This window comes from Vombatus ursinus, unplaced genomic scaffold (assembly GCF_900497805.2).
Source record: "Vombatus ursinus unplaced genomic scaffold, bare-nosed wombat genome assembly UNPS02014798.1, whole genome shotgun sequence".
NCBI lineage: Eukaryota > Metazoa > Chordata > Mammalia > Diprotodontia > Vombatidae > Vombatus > Vombatus ursinus.
In genome coordinates this window covers 75383070-75408126 of record NW_020954576.1, presented here as the reverse complement: position 1 = coordinate 75408126, position 25057 = coordinate 75383070, and the positions used below count along the sequence as shown (strand labels likewise).

Here is a 25057-nt window from a genome sequence, read left to right as displayed (position 1 = left end):
TTCCCAATCGTAAAAGGAAAGTGTTGGATTAGATGGCCACTATGGTCTCTTCCAAGTCTAAATGCAGGATTCCATGATTATTTGATCCCCGTGCAGACTAAAAAAAAGAAAAAAAAGGCTTTGTTTTTGTAGCCTGGAAAATTACATCTGTGTCTGTCCTAGCCACACACATTTCCCTTACCCTTGGGATCCTCTCCCCCCTGCCTTGTTCCTCTTCTAGAATTGCACAGTATTTGGAAATAACTACTGTCCTCTCCATAAAAACATCTGGCTCGGTTTGGCTTTTCTCAGTTGCCCAAACAAAGCAAGGTGACTCTTGACTCCTTGGTGGTAAAAGCCTGGTGGTAAAGCCAAGGTAGGGCAGACCATCCGTAGATTAATAAAAAGAGATAACATTTACATAGTGCTTTAGGGTTTCCCAAATATTCAACACACATTTAAATTATGCCTGAAGTTCTGTGGCAACCACCATTACATGTTGGGGGTATCAGTCTTGGTACCTACAGTGTAGGGGATGGAGGCTGCCTTAGTTTCCTTCCTTTGGAACTACAGAAAGTTCCTGCCTCCCCAAGGTAGTCCCTTAGGAATTTCTAGTTACAACCTGCTCTGATCAGCACTGACTGGCTCATCTGAGTCTTTTGCAAAATCCCTTTAGAGCCCAGCAACAAATCCTAAAACTCTCCCAGCATGGCATAGTGGAAAGAACACTGCATTTGGAATCAAAAGATATGTATTTGAATCTTGGATCTGCTATTTAACACTTGAGGCAAGTCACTCACTCTTCCTGGGCCTCAGTTTCCCCTTTTGTAAAACAGAATTTTGGACTAGATTGTGTCTAAGGTCCCTTTCAGCTCTACAAATTCTGAGTCCACTCCAGGACTCTTATCACTACCTTTTAAAATAGGCCAATTTACATAAAGGAAAACTTGTTTCCTGGCCACAGAATACACTCTAATAATTATTAACAAACATATAATTACTGGCCACAGGGAACTGGGTCTATGGATGGTTCAATGCTAACCCATCTCCACTGCTGGAAAAACAACTAATACAGTGGATTAATCGTGCCAAACTTACAAAAGGAGAACATTTTGGCCTAATGCAAATGTTTAACTTACTTATGATAGTAGCTTAATGTATATCTTCCTCCCTCTCCCCTAGTCTTCCTGGAAATGCTCCATGTATATTACAAGAAAAAGACTGAAAAAATCAGTAATCCTGTCTGCCTAGGCATGATGTCTCCCCAGGCCATTGATTACAATGGATCCTTTCTAAGATGAGAATAGAGAGGTAGCTCTTGCAGAGAGGACTCTCACTGAACAGCCTGTTTTTGCTGCTGAAGGCCAAGCTCAGTGGAAACATGGACCCCAGGCACAGATGGATGTCACAACAGTGTGTCAGGGTGCCATGGCCACCAACATGCACATACCTCCATCCAAACACTAAGAGGTCAGGACTTTCAAAGAATTACGGGAATCTTGAAATTGGGAGGGACCTTAAAGTTAATCTAGTTTAACCTTCCCTCTCCAATGTAGATTATCTCCTCTACAGTTTCCCTGATACAGGGTCATCCAACTCCTCCTTGAACACTTTTTGGGACATGGAGCTCACTGCTTCATGAGACAACCAACTCATTCCGTTGTTAGACATTCAGATACAAAGTTCTTCCTTCTGTCCAGTCATCAATCATCCTATAACTTTGCACACAGAATTCCTGCTTCTACCATCTGGAACTACATAAGATAACTAAATCTTTTTCTAAATGGAATCCTGTCAAACCAATTAAAGGAAGCATTTCCCTTAGTCCCCTGTCAGACATCCCCAGTTCCTTCAAAAGCTTCACATAAGACATTTTCTAAACCTTTCATTTTCTTAGTCATAGTCCTCTAGTCATACGCCATGTTTGTCAATAACAATCCCAAAGAAAAACAATCCATCGTGGCTGCAGATGGCATGACTAGCCCCTGGCACCAAATGCATGCTAGGGGAGACTGGTCCAGCTCAGCATAACTCATCACCACTAATGGGAAGAGAGCTCAAAGTACACGTCTTATTCTTAGCCAAGCCAAGTTGAGAAATTTCCAAAAGGGGGAACTGAGGAGTTGAGGGGGAAGAAGCTGCTTGCCCTCTGAAGAATGATAAAGTAGAGTCACAGGTGCTTTCCAGGTGAGAGATCATGTAATTATAGTTACAGGAAGAGAAGAAGAATCAAGGTTAGTTGCTGACGCCCTGCTAAGGGGTGCTGAGGCACATATGCATCAACCCAGTGGCAACAAGAAAGAAGACTGTGTTGTCTTTCTCAGGGCAGGTCCCCAAGACATGGCAGAGAACCTCCCAAGACTTGTCAAAACAGAGGATTCCTACCCACTTTTATGATTCATGTGGAGAAAAATAATATTGGTAGAAGGAATCTAGAAGACATTGTTGAAGTTAGAACTAGCCCTAGATTTGAAGTCAAAATCCAGCTCTTCAGGGTCACCTGTGTGACCTCGAGCAAGTGACTGAATGTTTCTGGGCCTCAGTTTCCTCATCTGTAAAATGAAAGGGCTGGACTATGCTGTGAGATGGTCCCTTCCAGTCTGAAGACTACAATCCCAGGATCCATGACATACATATGGGGTTGGGGGTGGGGAGGGAGGAAGGTCCCTAGGAGCAGGACATGACAGAGAGGTCTGGGCTATAGCTTGGTGACAAGTGAAGAGATGGTTGGCCTAGACACCTTCTCATTCCTTCCTTTTGTTGGGAGGAGGTGTGGGGAGTTTCTTTTTGCGTATTATTAAGATGGGCTTTGTGGAGAGGCCGGTGGCTACAGATGGAGGATCCTGATTTGGGTTGGTAGAAGAGCTGAATCAGAAGGCACCATTGTAATTTGGGTGTCTCTTTCACCAGTGGTGCCATTTTTATATTGAAGACTCTTTACCACCATCTTCCATCTGCTCCTTCCAGAAATCAGTGCCTCTATTCATCTCTTTCCTAGGTTGCACAGACCTGTTGTTTTAGTAGTAGACAAAATTCCTCATTGTAAGGAGGGGTGCAGTTGATAAGAAGCAGCTAGGTGGAACACTGGATATGGAGTCAGGAAGACCTGGGTTCAAATCCATTCTCAGACATGTAATTTGCTGTGTGATCTTGGGCAAGTCACTTAACCTCTGTTTCCTTCAGTTTCTTCACCTGTAAAATGGGAATTATAATAGCACCTACTTCCCAGGGTTATTGTGAGGATCAAATGAGATAATACCTGTAAAGTGCTAAGCACAGTGCTTGGCCACATAATAGGTACTATATAAGTGTTAATTATTATTATTACTTAGAGACCACAGAATTTCAGAGTTGGAAGGGACCTTATGCAGAGGTTATATAATCCTACTCGTACCTGAACGATAATCTTCCTTACAACGTAGCTAACAAATGGCCAACTTTTTTCTTGAAGGATGCCAACCAGGGGACATCCATAACTACTTGAGACAGCCCATTCCATTTTTGGATAACTCTAGTAGTTAAGAAGTCTTTCTCGAAATCAAGCTGAAATCTGCCTCTTTGGCCTTTCCTTTCACCACCCCTCCACCCCTCCAGCCCCCCAGCCCCTGCCCACTGCCCCCTGCTTTATGCTTTCTGATTACCTCTCATCTACTCTGTAAATATTTTTGTATGTACCTAGTTATTTACATGATGTCTTTCCCATTTGAATGCAGGGACTGTTTTTTACTTTCTTTGTATCTCCAGTGCTAAGCACAGTGCCTGGCACATAGTTAAGTGCTTAGCTGAAGCTTTTTCCCACTGACTTCCATACACTAATTCTTAATTCTGCCCTCCGGGGTCAGGCAGTATAAGTCTAACCCTCCTCCATGTGACAACTCTTCAATGCAAAATTTCTACAAATTTTGAAGCCAGGGGAAACTGCCCCTTTTTGCTCCTTTAACAAAAGTCCCCCAAAAACTAGAGATTTGGGGAGATTTTAAATATATCAAAAACATTAAAGTTGAAAGATCAGTTTTCAGATTACTGTTTAAAGACAGATCACAAAGATGGCACGAAGGCAATATAGTTGTGATGGGGGATTTCTAACTATCTGGGGGGATAACTAATGGGGGATTATCTATTTCTAACTATTTGCTAGAGGGAAAAGAACGAACTTTTTTCAAGTTCTTGGTTTGTGTTGCCTTGCTGAGGGTTTCATCTTTTCAGAAGAGAAAGAAATGGTTAGGGGCCCTGGAATGGTGGACCTGACTGACCAGTAGGACTCCAGGCAGAGTCTGATATTACCTCAGTCAGGAGGAGTATATTGCAAAGAATTTAGACAAAGAATGGGCAGGATTCTGTGGCCTGAGATTCTGAAAGAAGTTGGCTTGAGAAGGACATCAGAGGCTCTTGAAAATGCAATCCTGATGAAGCAATTACAAATTATTCTGCTGAGGAAGGAAAATAGCAGGTGCCTAGAGGGGCTGATGCAGCTGTACAGAGAACTCACTCAAAATTTCAGATAATAGAAAAGTTTCAAGAGATTGAAGAGGGACAGTGTTAAGAGGGTTATAGGCTAGTGTGATCTGAGAGGCTTATGATAAGTGCTAATGGAAATCAGGAGAACTTTAAAAAAAAACCAACCCAATCCAAACAACGCGGGTTGGGTTCAAGAGGAAGATAAACTGATAGGAGAGTTCTTGAGGATGCTAGGGGATGAAGATGGGGAGCTGAACTACTCCTCTCCTCTCTGGACTACTTACAACACATGGATTCTCACGGTCCTCCTTCTACCTCTCCAGCCAGTATTGCTCTGCTTTTACTGGCTTCTTATTTTTCATGCATTTCTTAAACACTAACGCTCCCCCACACTCTGTGCTCTTTCCCTCTCATCTTGTGACCCCTTCCACTTCCATGGCTCCAGTGATTATTTTTAGACAGTTGGACAATAAAATATTTATTAGGCATCTACTATGTGCCAGGTACTCTACTAAGTGCTGGAGATTAAAAAAGATAGTCCCTGCCCTCAATGAAGTTACAATCTAATGGAAGAAAACACACAAAAGGAAGCTAAAAATCAAGAGTGGGGGAGGGGAAAAGGGCACCCAGCATGGGAGGAGGGTATGATGGAAAAATCCAAAAGAGGGCAGCTGGGTAGGAAAAAGTGGTTTATCTAGATAATCCCCAATTCTGTATTTCTAATCTCAGTCTCTCACCAGAACTCCTGTCTCATATTTTCACCTACCCATGAGATAGACAAAGGGCAGTTAGGTGGTGCAGTGGACAGAGTACCAGGCCTGGAGTCAGGAAGACTCATCTTCCTGAGTTCAAATCTGGCCACAGACACTAGTTGTGTAACCCCAGGCAAGTCACTTAACCCTGTCTGCCTCAGTTTTTTCATCTGTAAAATGAGCTGGAGAAGGAAATGGCAAACCACTCCGGTATCTTTGCCAAGAAAACCCCGAATGGGGTCATGAAGAGTTTGACACCACTGAAATGACTGAACAAGATAGACCTCATCCTCTCTGTCTGTTAGGCCTAGGCTCAAGGATTTCACATGAGAATAGTGACGCATACAGAGTTAAAAACAAAAGTGACTTTACTTATTGTGGCAGTGATGATACTGAAAGAGAACAGGTTACAATAAAACAATTCAGTGTAATATTGTGAAATTATGACCAAGGTTAGCCCCAAGGAAGAGATATAAGAAGATACTTCCTTCTTCCCAGAGGTGGGGAACCGGGGGTGTGGAAAACTGCTGATAATGCTAGGTTTTCTGGATGTGCTTGGGCCAGTTTTGTGGGACCAGTTTTTTTTCTCATCTCCCTCCTCCCCCATTTGTTATAAAGGATGACTTTCTGGGAAGGGCAGGGGAAGGGATGTATTGGGAAATGTAGGTGATACAAAAACAAAAGATAACAAAACTTATTAAAAAAAAAAGAGAAAACATTTCCAAAGGATGTCTGCTAAATAGCAGTTGCCTGTGAGTGGAATCAACACATAATTCTTCAGGCTTGAGTACTAGTGCATCTAGGACATATGATCTTTATAATGGGGAGGGGGGCGGTACCTTATGCCATGACCAGAAAACCCCAAATCTAAAGAGGGGAGGGTGTATTTTCAATTTATACTGTTCTGAGATGAAGCTGGCTGCCATCCTGGCACAAGGCAATCATTAGATAATACAGGTCAAAGACGGCTACTGTCCAGATGCTATGTAAGGGTTTTACAATTTGGGATCTAATTTATCATGTGCACAGACAGCCTGCTTGGTTAACTTCATCTCTTCCTGTCCTGTATGTCCTGTCCCAAGTTACTGGCCACCAGCCTCACACCATCTTCCTGTCTGAGGACCTTGGAACGTTTAAACTTTTTAACTGCCTGTATAGACCTCCACCATTCTCCCTATCTCTATCCCAGCCACTCAGGGTTGAACCCCAAGTTTTCTTTTGACTGTTCCCTCTTCCTCAGCACCCTCCCCCACATTGTACTGTCAACTCTACCCCCACAATCTATCTTGTATCCATAACCTCCTGTTACAGTTCCGGGACCACAGTAATCTTCCTAACATACAATTAGGATTTTGTCATTCCTCTACTTCTCACTGCCCACAAAGTAGAGTATCCATTTATCCACTTCCCATGCTCCTGATCAAGGCCCTCCACCATGTCGCTCTGATCTGCTTCTCCAGCATTAGCTAAAACTACTCCCCCTCACATACTCCCCATTCTAGCCAAACTGGACTTTGTTGCTGCCTCCTCTCTTTGCTGACTCCAGTCTCCAAGTCTTTGCTTAGGCTGATTCCCATGCCTACTATGATCTCTGCTCCTCTCCATCTCAGTCTACTGAAATCCCTCCCTTCCTTCAAAGGCCAACTCATGTATCACTTCTTCCTTGAAGCCTTTCCTGAATCCCTCCAGCAAATTGCAAGCTCTCTTTGATTATCATAAATATTTTACCAATCATTCTAAAATCAGTTTCACAAAACATTTTTTTCCAATGGGAGAGCACAGGTGGAGAGGGAGGAAACTCCTCAGAAAATCAAATTCCCCCTTTGAAAGTTTGTAGTTCATTTTCAGACTTTCACCTTCCTAGGTTTCTATTCTGTTCATAGAATAGCATCACCAGCCTTTATACAGAGTGAAGCCTAAAAGGCTTCTAGAAAAAGCAAAAGTAAGTGGTAAGGCCAGCTTTTAGCTCAGTCTACAGACCTGCATTAACCTAGTTTGTAGCCTGCCATGGGTCTCTGGGGGCTGAGAGGACCTATCAAAGCAGGAAATTCTGGAAGGCTTGTGACTTGTTCAATGACCGCAGGTAGACATTCTTAGGATGATGTGCTTCTTGAGAACTTGGAAAGAACCATTCATTTGCCCAATTTGGTTCCAGCGCTAGTGCTTTAAATTAAAACAACTCTACCAGTCCATTGCCTCATCACCATAATGGCCACCATTTTCTATAACTTACAATTTTGGCACACTCTACCACAACACTAAATCCACTAAACTCAGTCCCACTGATCTGATTCTGCCCCTGGGGCCTTGGGCTGTGAAAGCTGAACTGTTCTAGCCATTTGTAAACTAAGCGGTCATATTCACACCTTTCTCCCCTTTCTGTAAGGTGGATCAGACGCCCAACCTATTGTATTCTGTAGGAGACAGTGACAGCTTGTGAAATGGGATACATAGTGCTACACACCTGAGAAACTACTTGTTCTGTTTGGTCACAGAGAATAGAATGAGGAGCAATGAATGGGAGTTGCTGAGAGGAGGATTTTCAACCTAAGGAAAAAAAAAATAGGTTGCCTCAGGAAGGAAAGAGTTCCCTATTGTCTAAATACAGGTTTGGTAAGATTTGGGAGGGCAGCTAGGTGGTGCGGTGGATAGAGAGCTGGGCCTGAAGTCAGGAAGTTCCAGAGTTCAAATCTAGCCTCAGGTACTTATTAGCCATGTGATCCCGGGCAAGTCACTTAACCCTGTTTGCCTCAGGTCCTCATCTGCAAAATGAGCTGCAGAAGAAAATGGCAAATCACTCCAGTATCTTGGCCAAGAATATCCCAAATGGAGTCATGAAGAGTTGAACATGACTGAAACAACTGAACAAGATTTGGGATCCCAAAAGACAGTAAAAGGAAAAGGGGGCAATCTTCCCCATCGACCATTTATATTGCCAAAAGAAATGTTTAGGACCACCTGGTTGGAGGCAGGGCCCTTAGTCCTGCTACTGGGGCGGAGAGTGTGTCCTGCCCTGGGGCACTTGGGTCCCCATCCAGCCCTTCAGTTCTGTGTTCCCCAAGCTCACGGTTGGGAGGGAGGTGAGGTAGGTGTGATTGCTGAGATCATTAGTCACAGCCCTGGGTGAGGCTGAGGCTTCTTACAAGAAAATTGGTCTGGCTGGGAGGCAGAATACCACCTGACAAAACCCATGATGGAACAGGAGTAGGTAATGAAGCATGCAAGCTTTACTGAGGGGGTAGAGACTCACACTAAGGAAGGGTGGTCAGGGAGGTTGGACACAGGGCAGTCCACTGGGGTTGTTGATGGAGGCAGGCACTCAAAACAGATGATGCAAGGTGAGCATTTTAGAGGGTTTTTCTCTTGAGCCAAACAGCACCAGGAATTAGGGACAGTGATGGGAAGCTCAGGCCGGGGATGTAGGTCAAGATTCAGGACTGGTGTTGACTCATGGTGGGGTAGGGGACAGGGGCACCTCGGAAATTGGAGGCCAGTTGATACTCAACCTTCCCATTGGTAGGAAAGGGGCTTCAAGAGTTACCGCAGATCTTACTTTGACAGGGTGAGCTAGGGATTTTGAGCCTTGCCTGCATCTGCCTCTTTTATCTGTGTGAGGAGGCTCCTGGATTCATTACTCCCATCACCGGTGGAGATTCTCATATAATGAGATGACCATTTTATTGAAGGCATGCCTTTTCCAAGTATGGGTTGGATGAGATCACCCCTGAGGTTCCTTCCAACTCAAGACTCAAAGCACATAGGGATTTGCAGTGGTTGAGAACCCCACTAAATTAGCTAAGGTTTATTCTGAGGGCTCATAAGATGACTAGTGTTTTCAAATTCTCACTAGTAGCTCTGAAACCTCGGACCAGAGATTGGATGAAAAGGGGAAGAGAAGGCAGTAAGGCCTGGCTCTCAACTTGCCCAGGCCTGAGTAAAGATAACATTCATTTACATAGTACTTCATCATTATGTTACTATATTATCCTATCTGTTCTTTTAAATTCAGTGAGTATAAGAACTGTAAGTTAAAGAATCCGTGATTTGATCAGTATGCCTATTCTATCCACTGAAGCAGGGAGAGTTCTCCATCCCCCCTCACCCAATGCTTTAGCAGCTTAACTTTATGAATTGTTGCTGAAAAAAAAATCAGCCGGCCCCCAGGAGGTGGCCCTTCTGGTGACCAGCCTCTCCAAACTTAGCAAGGCTCAGCCTTAGAAGTCACACATATTCACAGAACAATGGACAGAGCTTGAAGGGGCCTTGCTGGTCCCTCTTGTCCAACTCTCTGCTTTTACTGTTGAGGAAATAGGCTCAGAAAGGTGACTCAGCCAAGGTCATAAATGGGTAACCAGTACTTGACCCCAGGTCCTCTGACTCCCCAATCCAGCTGTTTCCAATGTACTGTGCTGCTGCTGCATGGTAACCTTGAGCTTTCTTCCCCAAAGTATTAAGAGATATTTGCGGACCTCCTATCTCTCCAATTTTCTTCAGATTTGAGTTTGACAGTAAGAGAGCCCATCTCAAAGCCAGGTCTTCCTGGGTCCAAGTCTTATCTCTGAAATCTATTGGCTATGTGACCCTGGGTAAGGTGCTTCTCAATGAGAAGGCCAACTTTATTTTTTTTTCAGGCAATGGGGTTAAGTGACTTGCCCAGGTCACACAGGTAACAAGTGTCAAGTGCCTGAGGCCGGGTTTGAACTTAGGTCCTCCTGACTCCAGGGTCGGTGCTCTATCCACTGTACCACCTAGCTGCCCCCAGAAGGTCAATTTTTTAATACAGGTGATGTGGTAGTACAGGATGTGGGGTCTGGAAGACCTGAATTCAAATTCAGTCTCAGACATTTACCCTGAGCATAATAATCACATAGCCTGTTTGCCTCAGTTTCCTCAAATGTAAAATGGAGATAATAAGAGCACCTATCTCCCAGTATAGTTGTGAGGATCAAATGAGATAATATTTGGAAGATGCTTTGCACAGAGTAGGTCCTTAAATAAATACCTATTCTCTCTCCTTCCCTCTTAAGCTGGGGTCCAAAGTCTAGGGACAGATTTCAGGGGCCCTGTGACTTTGTTTTTCTTTGTAATCCTATGTATTTTACACATTCAAAAACATTATTCTTAGGAAGGCATAGACTTCACCAGACTACCAAAAATTTAAAGAAAAAAAAAGTAAGAATCCCTCCTCTAAGAGACTAAGTGGTAGAGAGGATACTAACCTGAGTTTTCTCAAATGGAAGCTCCCTATACAAATTAAATCAAAGGCTCACCTTTATGACCAATCATACTAACCGTAACAGTTCAATCTCACAAAATACTACCAGTCACAAACAATTTGGACACAGAACAACGTTTGGAGATTCCAGCTCTCAGTAGTCAGGAAACAGAAAACAGAAGCATATTCAATCCTTTACCAAAGACTCAAGTAGTCTTTTTTTTCATCTCTACTGAAACCCCTAGGTTTAAGTTAACATGGTACCTTTTGAAAGCCATTAGGACAAAGGGAGCAAGGAGAGGTACAGCTGCCCTCCTCCATAGCTAAGAGAGCAGAGCCCTCTACTAACTTAGAACCTGGCCTGTTCCATGCCTTTTAAGAGAGGTAGGGCCTGCTGTAGTTCATGCCTTGTTGCCCAAGCCTTTAAGAACCCAGGGTCACTGATGCTCCTGAAGGTGGCACCTGGAGGAGGCCTTTACTGGATGATCCTAAGAATCGTCATCCTCACTCTGCAGATGAGCTGAGACCCAGAGAGTGACTTGTCCGAGGTCACACAACTAGGAAGTAGTGGAGCCTGGCCATGAACCTGAACATGAACCTCCAATGTACTACAACGCAAGTTTGGAAGAAATCCTGACGGAGTGGGTCCAGAACTCAATAGGGGGAAGAGAGCAGACTGGATTACAAGTGAGTTGTGCACCACTCTCATGCATGTCCAACTGCTCTCTGAAACAAATACCCACCTCTGTGCACAACAATCAATAGATACCTGTGAGTGAAGCCCTATTATCAATCTAGGCACCATTAGAGGACTGGATAGATTAAATACGGTACACCGTAACAATAGCTCACAATTGCATAGCACTTAATACATAATAAGCCTTGCTCTACACAGGGTGGTAAAGCTTGCAGAGTTGAAGGTGAGCCTCAAAGGGAAATGACTTAAAACACACGGCGTAAAAGGCAGCAATCGGGTCTAATTCAGACATCTTTTCTGGACACTTTCCACAGGCTGAAGAGAGTTCTCCTGCAAAAGTTGTATTAACAATCTTTGCAGTTCTGTATTTGCTATGACCCTACCCATCAGCCTGGATCATCTAGACCCCAAGCTTGGAAAGGATCTAAACCACTTGGTTCTGCAGTTCCTGGAATGAATGAATGAATGTAAAAGGACAACGAAAATGCTGTCTTTAAGGCCAAACTAAAATTTCATCTACCATAGGAAGCCTTTCTCAAACCCTCTTAATGCTAGTACCTTCTCTTTTACATTTCCCCCATCAGACTGTGAGCTCGAGGGGAGGTTGTTTTTGCCTCTTTTTATACTCCCTGAACAATGGGACACAGTACCTGGCATGTAGTAGGTGCTTAATAAATGTTTCACAACTACTTGGCATTATACTCAGCACGGTGGGTGCAAATATGAAAATGAGATGGTTCTTGCCCTCAATGAACTTACATTACAAAAGGAGGGCTTGTGGTGGCCAAGTAGGGACAATGGTCAAATGTTACAGGGAATGGTGAATGGAGGAATAGGAGAAGAGACTGATGTACTATTTCTAGTAAGAAATATGGCAGTTAATATCATGGTTCCAGAACTGAGTGGCAAAGCTGTAATCCAGTCAGGGGAGCCACCCAGTGCCTTCAGATTTTTTTTGTTTCTTCATTCGGGCCCTCACTTCTTCCAACAGTCATTAAATCAACACAGACCATCCTCTGGACAAAGCTGTCAATGGACTGTGCTGCTGCTATATTCACCCTTTAGTAACTTCTGGGTCCAAAGCACTCTCTCCCTAGGCCACCATTCCCTTAAATGTAGTGTCTCATCAGAATGTCCTTGGTATAGGGAAGGGGTGGTGGTGGGGAATCAGTATTTACATAGTGGCTACTATGTGCCACAGTGCTATGCTAAGAGCTTTATAAAGATTATCTCATTTGATTTGAGTGCAGTGCTTGGCAATGTGGTAAATTCTTAATAAATATCATCCCTTTCATTCATCTGACAATCACATATTGCCTTGTAACAATTCAAAAGAAACACTGATTAAACACCTACTTGTGCCAGGCAGTGATACTCCTCATCTATTGCCTTGAACTAGTACTTATATCTCTTTATCTTTAATACTTTTGTATTTTTTTATATTTTTTCTCCAATCTGTCTGGTGCCCCTATGCTATATTAAAAGCTTCCTGAAGGACTGTACTTGTGGGTTCTTCCATTAGTATCTAAAGAATGTAGAATATAAGCTCCTTTAGGTCAGAGACAGTTTTTAATTTTTATTTTTGTATCCCCTGTGCTTATCATACTGCCTTATAGAGAAGAGACATTTAATAAATGCTCATTGATTTGAATGTGCTGGTGGCAGTACAGTATATGGTTCACGCACTAGGCTTGGAATCAACAGTCCTGGGTTGTTGTCCTCAGACATTTTCTATCTGTTTGATGATGGACAAGTTATTTAATTTTCCACAGCCTCAGTTTCTTCATCTTGCCAACAGGGATAACTGTACAACCTGCCTTTGTGCTTTGTAAACCTTAAGATGTATTATTCTTTTTTTTTTCTTTTTAGTGAGGCAATTGGGGTTAAGTGACTTTCCCAGAGTCACACAGCTAGGAATTACATGTCTGAGGCCACATTTGAACTCAGGTCCTCCTGACTCCAGGGCCAGTGCTCTATCCACTGCGCCACCTAGCTGCCCCCAAATTACATTATTCTTAACCCAATATCTTACAGAGTTTTTTGGGACTGACCTGCCATTTCATTGGCATGGAGAAACTCCCTTCACCAATGAAGACTGGAGTTTACAGATATGGAAACTGAAGGCCAGAGAATTAAAGTGATTTGCCCAAGGTCACACTGACAGTAAATGGCAGAGCTGGGATAGGAACCCATATCTTCCGACTCCAAAAATGCAATACTTTTAAAAGTTCACTTTTATGAGTTCGGAATCTTCTGAGCTCCCCTTCCCCCCAAAATAAGAAAAAAAATTAAACACCAACTGTGATTTCTCAAATTCTTAATGTGGTTACGTATCTGGAAATTTTAAGATCACAACAATTTCTGGTAACAAATAGGTTGGTCGTAGAAAAAAATGTCTGGAGACTCAGATTCTCAAATTCTCATATTCTTGATTAAGGAAACTTCTATGGGCATATCTAGACTCTGAAGAAACAGTCTTTTCAGAACTGATTTGCTCTAAGAAACAAAATAGACCTTAGTTTAGTTCAGTTTAGGGTTAAGACTTCCAAAATCATTACATCAAGGCTATCAATAATTAGGTATCTCTGTGCTGCTTTTCAGAGTGAAGGGAACTCACTAATGACCACAACTCAGACAAAAGCCAAATCAAATCAAAGTTGCTGGTAGACTTATGAACCATCAGTAGCTAAGTTTGAAGCTACTGGTACTTTTTTGGAAGAGTCTCACATTTTGTGAGGATTCCAAGAGGGAGGCAGTCTTTCAAGTAAACGGGAGTTTAAAGGAGGGTTTGGGGAAATCACATTTAACGTTCTGAACTTTACCAAGAAATGGTTTAATAGGAATGATAGATAATGCATATGAACAAAGGACTTTGCAAGAAGAAAGGCTAATATAAATGTGAGTCTATGATAACTCTATGCTGAGACACACTAAAGCAAATGAAGCTCCTCTGTACCAGTAGACCTTATATACTTTGTGGATAACCTTGGGTAATCTTGAGTAAACTGCAATAATCCCACCTGGTCACAAAGGCAAAAATACCAGCAGTGAAACACACGCCAGAAATTACAGTTCAGATTCAAATATAAACTACTTCAGTTATTACGAATACTATTTTAATGGGACAGATACAAGTTAAAAATGCTTCATTAAAAGTTTAACAAGAATTTATTAAAGGGAGAATGGAGGGCTGTCACTGAGAACAAATGACACAATCCAGACTGGAGATGCATACACTGCAACTTATTAAAATTCACCCTTGTTTCGGGTACTGACTAGTGTAATTAATCATCCATTAATCAGGAAAAGAAGTTGTCCTAAGGGAAGATTTTTCTTTCAGGGAATGAGATTCCTTCCTGTGTAAAAACCCAATCGTATTGGTAAGTTTCCGTTGCCCTGCTAGCCCATTCAGTTATCCCATTTCTCAAACTGTACGCCTGGTGTCTCGGCTTCCTTACTACTGATTGACTCTCCTCAATCCATTGCAATCTGACATTTACTCCTCTTCTTTACTGAAACAGCTCTGATGATCTCCTAATTGTCAATTTAACTGAGCGTTTTGTAGTCCTTCTCTTCCTTAATCTTTTTTTTTTTTTTTTTTTTTTCCAGCTTGTGACTGTTGAGTAGTCCCTCTGAAGCTTTCTCTTTCCATTTGGGGTTGCACATCACAATCTTCTGGTTCTTCTCCCATTTCCTGTTGTCTGTCTCCTCTGCTGGCTCTTTAGCCTCTTTCCTGGACACTTAAAGGTGTTCCCCAAGGGTCTGTCTTTTGACTATTTTTCTTTTTATATTATTCCCTTGTCTATCTTAATCACTTATCTGCTACATTTCAAGTGCTTAATAAAAGTACTTTTAAAATTCATTTAATCATTTATATATACAATTCCCAAATCTTTCTCTCCTAATCTTTCTTCCGAGTTCCACAAGCACATCTTTAACTTCCTACAGGGTACCTCCATTTGGATATCCCACCAGCAACTTAAAACACATGACCAAAACTGAGCTTCTTATATTTTCCTTTAAATCTGTGCCTTCTGACTTCAACATCTTTGTGCTAATATTCACCTGGTCTCCCAAGTTCAGAACTTTGGGATTGTCTGTGATGCTTCCTCACCTCTCCAGTTTTTAGGTCTTGTTGATGCTACTTCAAACATTCTTTCACATCTATTCCTCTCCTCAATTCCCACTACTACCACCTTAGTACAGGCCCCCATCATTTCTCACTGTATTACTACTCTTAGGACAGAAATAGCTTCTTTACACATCTTCTTACTTGCTTTGTCTGACCTCTCTTATCCATTCTTCATAATGCTGCCACAATAACAGATATGGTCACTTACTGTCTGATGAAAAGTTCAAATTCCTCTTTGTGGTATTTAAAGCTCTTCATAATCTAGTAAAACCCAACCTACAGAAATGTTACCTCCTTGAGGAAACTTCTCCTAATCTCCCTGGTCATTAAGGTACTTTCCTCCTTAGATCTCAATTTCCCTAAAGAATTTATCATGTAGTATTTATTCATGCTGGCTACTTGACCGTAAACTTTTTGAGGGCAGAGACGATGTCTTATCTGAACAGTTTCCCCCCACCCACCACCCCAGTGCCTAATAGGGAGCTCTGCAATCAGTAGGTGTTTAATAAATGCCTACTGTATTGTATATGGAAAAAGATGTCTGCCAATCAAACTAAGTTCACAGTCTCTTAGACAACAGGCATGAATTGACTCAAGTCCTAAAAAAGCTAAACCTGAACCAACATTTACAGTGGAAACCCCCTCTCTCACCAAGTACTCCTACACTTTGCATTGTAATGTATCTTCATACGTACTAACAGTGGGTCTAATTGCCAGACTGTAAGCTCTTTAGAATAGATAAATGTTATCTGTCTAGTACACCTCTTGTTATCACTTTGCACTTGTTTAGTGCAACTTTATAAACATCTTTAAACTCCATCAGGGGTGGGGAACCTGCAGCATCAAGGTCACATGTATCCCTCTAGGTCCTCAAGTGCGGCCCTTTGACTGAATCCAAACTTTACAGATCTCCGTAATAAAAGGATTTGTTCTGTAAAGCTTGGACTCAGTCAAAAGGCCACACCCAAGGACCTAGAAGGCCACATGTGGCCTAGAGGCTGCAGGTTCCCCATCCATGGATCTTATTCAAGCTGCTTATGCAGCTTCTAAGTTTCACCTGGGGGTTCCTTGTCTTAAAGGGTGATTTTTGGAGAGTAGTCATTCTGAACTCACTTCTTCCACTCTTCTCATTGTATGTTCGTTTTTTTATTCATTTTTTATTTGGTTAGGCAATGGGGTTAAGTGACTTGCCCAGGGTCACACAGCTAGTAAGTGTTCCGTGTCTGAGGCAGGATTTGAACTCAGGTCCTCCTGAATCCAGGACTGGTGCTCTATCCACTGTGCCACCTAGCTGCCCCAGCTCCTCTCATTGTAAACATAACCATTCTAGTTCCAGTCTTTATTTTTCATTGCAAACATTTAAACACTTCTATGTAAAGGTCCACTAGTATTATTCTCACCTATACTACTGTATTGAGCTACGAACTTCTTTCTACCTCCAGTCTATTCCTTCTCCAATGGAGTATCATCATCACTTCACAACACTGCCAGAATGAGCTTTCTAAAGCATTATCACAAATCCCAAGGAAGTTATCTTCTATTAGGCCACGTTTGCTTTTGATCACGTAGCTTCGAGAGCTTTCAGTGACTCTTCGTGGCTCACCAAAATAAAAACTTCTTACCCTGCTATTCCCTTTATGATCTAAGTTCACATTTACCTTTTCTGCCTTGGTGTACTCCTCTACTCCCTTTGGCATACTTTTTGTTGCAGCCAGCCGGACTACTTTCCATACCCTATTCTCCTTCCATGCTTTCTTTGCTTAAGCCTTCAACAGAGCCCTTGCTATAGACAGCTGTTAAAATGCCTCCCCTTCCCTTCAAGGCCTAAGTAAGATGTCACCTCCTCTAACAAGCAATCCTTGGTTCCCAATCTGCAAACGACTTCTTCTTCCTCACAGGCCTTGATATGAATGCGCTATACTTAATACAGTCTGACTCTCACGGTCGCCTGTGGTTTATTTAGCTTCTTAGGTTGTGAGCTTGGCATCCCTATTGCTGAGCAGTGTGCCCTGCACACATTTAAAGTGAATGGCAACCGTCAATTAGGATTAAGCAGTTCATGTCACAATTGAAAAATACTTCATCATAAGACAAATAACATCCAGAACATATTTACTTCCAACCTTCAGAACTACTGTGGTTGTTGTAACCCTCCCATTTCCCTAAGGACGAATGATGGAATTCAGTTCAGATTTTCTGAAGTCACTTTATAAGATACATTTATAAATGTCCTATATAAAATGCTGAAAAGTCCAATCAGTGGTTGAAGATAATTACCAGGTAAAATAATATACCTTTAACCTCAATAGGCAATGTCTTTTCTGACATCTAATATAACTCTATTGCTGTAGTAAGCCATTTAAAAATGAAGGTAGTGTATAAAAATCTAGATTTGGAAAGTAAAATAGTTGCCCCCCCCATCCCTTACAAAAATATGTTTGTTTTAACCTAAAGGTTCACCACAACATTCCTTGAACTTATTATTCATCGTATGAACAACATTTCAGGGACCCATTGTTTTTTGTGTAAAACAAAGTAGACACATCCCTCCACCAAGCATGGAGTGGAGGGGGTTTTTGCTTAGTTACTAGTTCCTTGGCTTCTGAGGCCTAGTCTACCTCTAAGACTCAGTGGTTTGAAAATTTACCTAAAAACTCATTAGGTATTTTCATAAAACCCCTCAAACATAAGGCTGATAGACCCCCCCCCCAAAATAGTCCAAACCCAACAAGTCTTATGAAATTCTGTTTTTTCACTAGTCAGTCAATATTGTGCTCCTTGACATCTTCAGGCAACTTAAATGGCTTTTAGCCTCCCTGCCTGCTTACACTGGCAGTCTCTGATGGCATCTCAGGTTTGATAGCTCAAAAGGAAAAAAATACCTAAGGACTTGGGTCTTATCTAGTTTGTTTCTTATTATTGTCTTACTACCATTTTTGAAGCTAAAGCTTCAAGACGAGAGAATTCCTTTGAAAGCAACTGAGCAAATAATAAATTCCTATCCTGTGGGATGGGGCTGAGCATGTATATGCTCTGGAATCAGTTGGCATGTTAAAAGCACACCTATTTTGAAGCAACTTAAGAGCTCCACTCACTATTGAAAGCTGTTGGTTAGCTGTGTGAATGAAAAGTGATCACAGGGCCAGAAAAATCACAAGGGAGGAAGAACAAAGGAATTGCTATTCTGTTCAAGTAGAAGGTCAAAAACCTCTGTAGCACCACAGGTCACCAGCTATGTCCAGCAAGGCTTTTCCTGGGGACACTGGGAGCGAGAGTAGGGAAGAGCGTGGTGTGGCTGGAGTGTCACCAGTGACTCTCTTAGATGCCTGACTGCCTCCTCTGCCAACTTCACCACCCTGTCACGAGAAAGTCTTTCATCAAATAACAAGGAACATTGTCCACGGACAGCTGAAGGCATTGGTGGAGTTTAAAACTGCATTCTGAATTTAACCAATTATTTATCAATTACATGTAGAAATTCAAGCAAATAAAATTCCATCCTCAACATGCCACCACCCCTCACCCTCACAACTGCTAACGTTTCTCAGAGGCCAGAAAGCACTATAAAACATTTCTTATAAAAGTATTTTTTTTAATAAATTGATGTAACATGATAGCTTACTGCCATGTTAAGGTAGCAAAAGTCAAGATTCTCAGCATTATTTTTATATAAATACTATGAGTGACAGTAAACTCATATGCAAGTTCACACAATTTCTCTTTAGGTATGTGAAGATTCTTCAACCACTTTTAACATCTTGGAAACAGTGAAAATGAATGTGCACTGATTCCAATTAAACATCCAAGTGTAAAGAATCCAGTTGCACAATAAAACCATACTAAAGAAAATGGAGCACAACAATATGATGTGATGCCTTTGGGGGAAAGGGGAGGAGAAAAGGGGGGCTCACCGAATAGAATCCACATTGTTCAAATAAAAATGACTTTGTCATTTAAAGAAAATACAGTGTGTATCAAAAGTACAAAGTATCTTACAGAAACTGAACAACAGGGAAAAAGAAGGCAAGCAGTTTAGAACCTTGAAACAGTGAACATGTTTCAACCTGTTTTATGATGGAAAGAAGCCATGGATAGAGTCTTTCTAACTCCTTTGGGAGTAGGAAGCCTTCTTGTACACACAATGCTGTCAGTTAACTAAAACCACAATTCCCTGCTCTCTAAAAATGCTGGTGAAAGGCAACTTGCACTATTGCTATGAGTCAGAGCAACAGATGGCAGGTTTTTAGGCACCAAGTGGAGTCCAAGTTTAGAGCACATGGTCACACAGATACAGCAACATCACCTTCTAAGATTCCACAAGGAGCAAACCTTCCAAAGCAGATGGCATTTTCAGAGATTTTAGAGAAATCAATACATTTAAAACAAACAGGAAAACCAACATATTTAACATCACCTGAATACTGTACTTGTGACATGAGTTTATTAATAAAACTCAAACCTACCTTTAAGAAGTGATTAGTTGTTTTTCCCCCCTAAATGCAAAGTAAATCCTTGCCAAATACATCCTTGAACTATTCAATTTTAAAACAACGTTTCTGAGAGATTAAGCGGCAAGGACAAAAATACTAGTTTATCTCTTAAAGGCCAAGATGAATGTCACAAAGAGCAAGGTCAACTTTGATCTGAAGAGAATGACCTGACCCAAGTCATAACTTTTCTGAAGTCATAACATTTATTTTCTGACCTGAGGCAACAACTGCCTAAGCAGGTCATAAAGCATTTCTCTTACACAAAATTTTATATTCTCATCCTGTGTGCTGATAATAAGCTAAGACCACTGCTCTTTTCAACCAGGGCCTGAAAGAATGATTTTAATCTTCAAATGCCACAGATGACAGTAAATCAAATTAAAAAATTACAAAAAATAAAAAAGTACACCATATGTTTTTATTGTTGATTGGAGCCTGAATAAGTACAGATGGGCCATTCTGGCTATTTACCAGGAAAACATCTAATTACTACTCTTTTAGATTAGTCAGCAGCTCAAATTAAACCATGAGTAGCTAAATGGATTTAACAAAATACATAATTACAAAACAAACTACTTCTAAATGATTCAGGTTTTTGTTATAGGAATTTTTCTCTTTTTACAAATAATGTCAACAGTCAACAATAAAGTCATTAGTGTCTTATTTTAAATCACATTTTCAGACTTAGAAAAGTTTATTGGAAATCAGGTAGTGTCTGTCCCTATCTCTTTATTGCATTTGTACAGAGCCCTTTATAAACTAAGGGCCCCTCCCATTCTGGGAGTGAGAGTATTTTTTAACAAGGGTTTTCTTTCAGGGAAATTGAAGAGTTAAAAGCACAAATTAAGTTATGTGCTTTCCCTTTCCCTAAGGCTTTTTCTTAAAACCAATGAGTGATTTCTCCCTATAAGAAGGTTCTATGAAAAGTAATAAAAACAATCAAAATCAGAATACGTAAAAAGTGAAAACTGCAGTTTACTTAAAAGATATGTTTGCTCCACATATTTAACATAGGGCAGCAGCTTAAATAAAGGTAAACCACTTAAAAACCAACAATACTTATGAAGTTTAAGTCACTGCCTTGAATTGTTCATAAATTTCATCCAATTTTATTGCAGGAATTCATTGTTAAGGCAGAAAAAGTTAATATTACATGTAAAGGATGATTTTTACAGAGGAGGGCCAAACTAGGACTACAGATGCCTGGGCACAGAGGCCTTCAGGAGGTTACATATTTTCTCTGACACCATGTGCTTATTATCTGTTGTCGCAATTTGGTTCTTAAGTGGATGGATTTACATAAATAGACACTTTAGAGATTATAAAATGACCAAAAAAAAAATGTCTTGAATGTTGCTGAAAAAATAAATGTAACTAATGGAAATACATTAATATGCTGTCAACAAAAAATGTCTATGAGAGTATGATGGCCATTTACTCATGAGATGAAATGGTTGTGCACATAATTCACTCATAAATGACCAAAGGCAGCACACAGCCATGAGAAGGGCTTGACAAAGTTAATCTAGGTTTAGGTTGCCCCATGTCATGGCATGTCTTTCTGATATGATATAGAAAGCCTGAAAATAACTGAAGTCCAACAGATACTTTACTACTCTGGACCATGTAAACCCAATAAAATAATAACCTCAACAGTTAAAAGAACCTGGATCGCAAACTAAAACTGCTGATGTTCAGGACATCCCTCAAGGTATTCCCCAACCTTCCGTTTAAGCACTATATAAAGTGGGCAGGATTTCAAATTAGTAGGTTCAAGGAAAAAAACAAAACAAAACACTTCTGCAATTTAAGAAATGACTATGCATTAAAGTAAATTGAGCTTTCATCACACATGTGCAGTCACTGGCAAGAAAATCAATCAAACCTTAAGAAAATTCTTGGAGCTATGAACACAGGACAAAGTCCCAAGCATGCACAGGGTGACCAGGTAGACAGTAAGGGTGGTAGAAGCCAGCTGCTGTTAGAAACCTGGCAAATGTGCTACCTTGGGAGCAGGGTAAGGGGGAAAGGAGAGCTATAACCACTCCTCAGGAATTGTTCTTTCCACCCCCACCCCCACCTCCCAACACCAGACAAGACCTCTGACTGACATATACTCTCATCTCAAGCCCAGCGTGCTTGGATTCCTTGTATTCTGATGCTTTTTTTTTTTTTTTAAACCGCAATTCTTAAACAGGTGATGGTGACCATAACTGTGTAAGTACCTGTTCACGTACTTGGTATTCTGCCGTTTATGCCACAGCTCTGGCAGCAGTTGGAAGTGTAGAAAGTTTACCTGCCTAATTTATGAAGACATTAAGGTTTTCTTCTTTCATGGTGGCAGGAGTCCATGCAAGATTTGTAAACAGCAATATAAAATACTGTAAACATAACTCAACAGATCTTGTATAAAACAGAAGTAAATCCAAATTTACAAGTGGGTAAAAAAAACAGAGGGTGGCTTCACATAAAGTCCTCCCTCTTTTGTCAGGTGATTCTTTTAAATTACAAATATAATCCTGAGCTGAAAAAACTTGGGATTTGGGGAAGAGCTATTGTTGCATACAAAAGGAATGTCCAAAAAGAAGTTTGCTTTCTTCTTGCTGCTCTCTAGTGAAATTCAACTGCCAGACAAAGTTCTGAATGTGTTACTTTGGAGAAATTTATAGTTTAGTGTGGCGCCCAGGTCTGGCCACTGCTGACGCACTCGACATGACGGCTGCTGCGGCTGCATCCTCTGCTTCCTCCAGCTCCTCCTGGAGCTCCTGGCTGACACTAGACTGAAGGGCTGCAGGAGTGAGCCACTCCTTGGGAAGGCAGCTTTGGAGGAATGGTATACAGGAGCTGAAGTAGGCGAGTCGATTGACCCAACGAGGAATCTCTTTCCCACAAAGAATCTACAGGAGGGGGGGGAAAAAGGCAGGTTTTGTGTTACATGAAAGATAAGGTTAATCCTGTCTAGTGCTGAGGAATGTAGGAAGAGCAGTGCACAGAAAGTCCTCCATAGGCCACATTCCAAGTGCCCTTTGACAGCAGCTATCTACCCAGTGAGGTCAGGGGCCAGGAACTTTACAGCAAATGCCATTCCTTACTTTCTGAACTTTTCACATCTATACTATTTAAGTAACATCAACTGCCTTTTGCTTTCTCCATGACCTTCACAATGATACTGTGAAACATCTAGAAAAGTTATAACTTATTCCAAAGTAAGACATCAGGCTAATATATCACTACATCAGTGGACCTCAGGCTTCTGCTGCTTGCATAAGTCTATCTGCCACTTTCAGTTTGTGTGGTTGGGGGAACTAGCCTGCCCTCGAACGCTGGTGCCTGCTCAAATGGCTCGGCTGAGGCAGAAGGTAGAGCACCAGGCCTTCTTTCTATGTTCTGCCCAGAGGCCTGGGCCCTATCACCTGGACTGCTGACACAGCCTTAGGACCTTGGAACCGTGCTGTCCAATGACGCACCCTGTAGGCTACAAGGCCTTGCCCACCACTTTGAACTTTCTTTTATGTGTCATCACTGCCAATTCAAGAGTATGAGCTCCTTAAGATCTGAAGCGATCTCAAATTTTTCCACTGATATTCCTAAAGCTTGGTATATGCTAAGTGTTTAATAAATGCCCATTCACTCATTCAATTAATTTATCTGACAAATGTTCTTTCCTTCCACCCTTCATTTCCTTCTCAGGTCTGAGAACTTGTTACATGAGGTTTATCAAAGTGCTGGAATCTATCCAGGATAAAACCTCTTCCTGGGCAACAGACTTAGTTGTTCTATGACTCATTCCCATAAGGGACAGGCAAAAGTATTAATTTCTAGTTTATTTTTATTCTATAGTCCCCTTTGGAACATGGAAACTAGGCTACCATATGGAGTTTCGATCTACAGTTTAAGAAGCACTAAAGTGATTCCAAGTGGAAAAACTTTAAGAAGCCCTGGGCTACAGGGGGCTCTCACTTGGCTGAGAACCTAATTCCCTACTAGGTCTCCTGACCGACCTTCTGCCTTTGTCCCATAAAAGCATCTGCACCTCAGATGCTCTTCTACCTTCCTTCTCCACCCTTTCCCTTCTGCAAGTAGCAAGGGTGAGAAGCAAGCCCCATGTGAGGAATAGGATAACAGCTGCCTAACAGGCAGAAAAGATCTTCCCCCTGCCCTAGGTCTATGTCAGAGGTGCCGGAGTCATTCTCAACAATCCTTGGGTGTGAGGAGCTCAGTGAGTGGAATGGGATGTCAGTAATGACATCGAGAACCCTTTGTCAACAAAATTTCTGGAGATGAGCTGGGGAGGAAAGAACAGAAATTTCTGCCTGGGTTTATTCCCCAAAAGAATAAGTTATAATTGGGGGGCAGCTAGGTGGCGCAGTGGATAGAGCACCGGCCCTGAAGTCAGGAGGACCTGAGTTCATATCCGGCCTCAGACCAAACACTTGACACTTACTAGCTGTGTGACCCTGGGCAAGTCATTTAACCCCAACTGCCTAAAGCAAAAGAAAATAAATAAATAAAAAAGAATAAGTTATAATTCAAAGTAGATTTTATACCTGAAAACCTCATGAGTCACATAACCAAAATCCTCATTAATGGATGAAGGAAAAAACTCACTGTACTATGTGCTCAACAAGACTTCTCAGTTAGCCTACATTTTATTAAAATCCTTATGTACTATATCCAACAAATTTAGACCATTTGGCTTTATTCGGTAAAGCAATGACCAGTGAATTATCAAAGATACAAGTTTTAAGAGCATTTTCAGAATCTCATCTTCATCCCTTTGCATTAGCCATATCACATGCCTTAAATGCCCTCTCTCTTTACTTCCACCTTTAAGTCCCTCTTTTCTTTTTAAGACACAGTTCAAGCACCTTCAGCATGAAGCCTTTCTGGATTCTCCCCAGCTGTTAGAGTCCTCCCTTGTAAATTACCTTGGGGAGAACTAGGAGCTGCAGTGCACAACAGAGTGCTGGACTTGGAGTCAGGATGACTTGAGTTTGAATCCTGCCTCAGTCATTTACTAACCATGTAACCCTGAGTAATTCACCTAACTTCTCCCAGACTCAGTTTCCCCATCTGTAAAATGAAGATAATAAAAGCATCTACTTCACTGGGTTGTTGCATAGATCAAATGAGATAATATGTGTAATGCGCTTTATAAATGCTATTATTATTATCTACTCTGTATATATTTGTATTTACTCATACAGACATACATACATTAATTACAGACACTAGTGTTCCCTATTAGAACGTATGCCACCTATGAGCAAGGACTGTTCTGTTTCCTGTAGGTGGCCAGGGAGTGAAATGGAGAGAGCACTGGACTTGGCACCA

The 25057-nt window shown here is 41.5% G+C and overlaps 1 protein-coding gene across 1 annotated transcript in view; it reads right to left on the bottom strand.

Moving 5' to 3' along the window:
• Positions 1–20121: 20121 nt before the first annotated feature.
• Positions 20122–25057, bottom strand: part of LOC114049380 (deubiquitinase DESI2) — a 45012-nt gene continuing 40076 nt past the window's right edge. Inside the window, exon 5 of the mRNA XM_027870653.1 lies at positions 20122–22620. Coding sequence (XP_027726454.1) covers positions 22387–22620 — 234 coding nt within the window. The 3' untranslated portion in view covers positions 20122–22386. The remainder of the gene's footprint in view (positions 22621–25057) is intronic.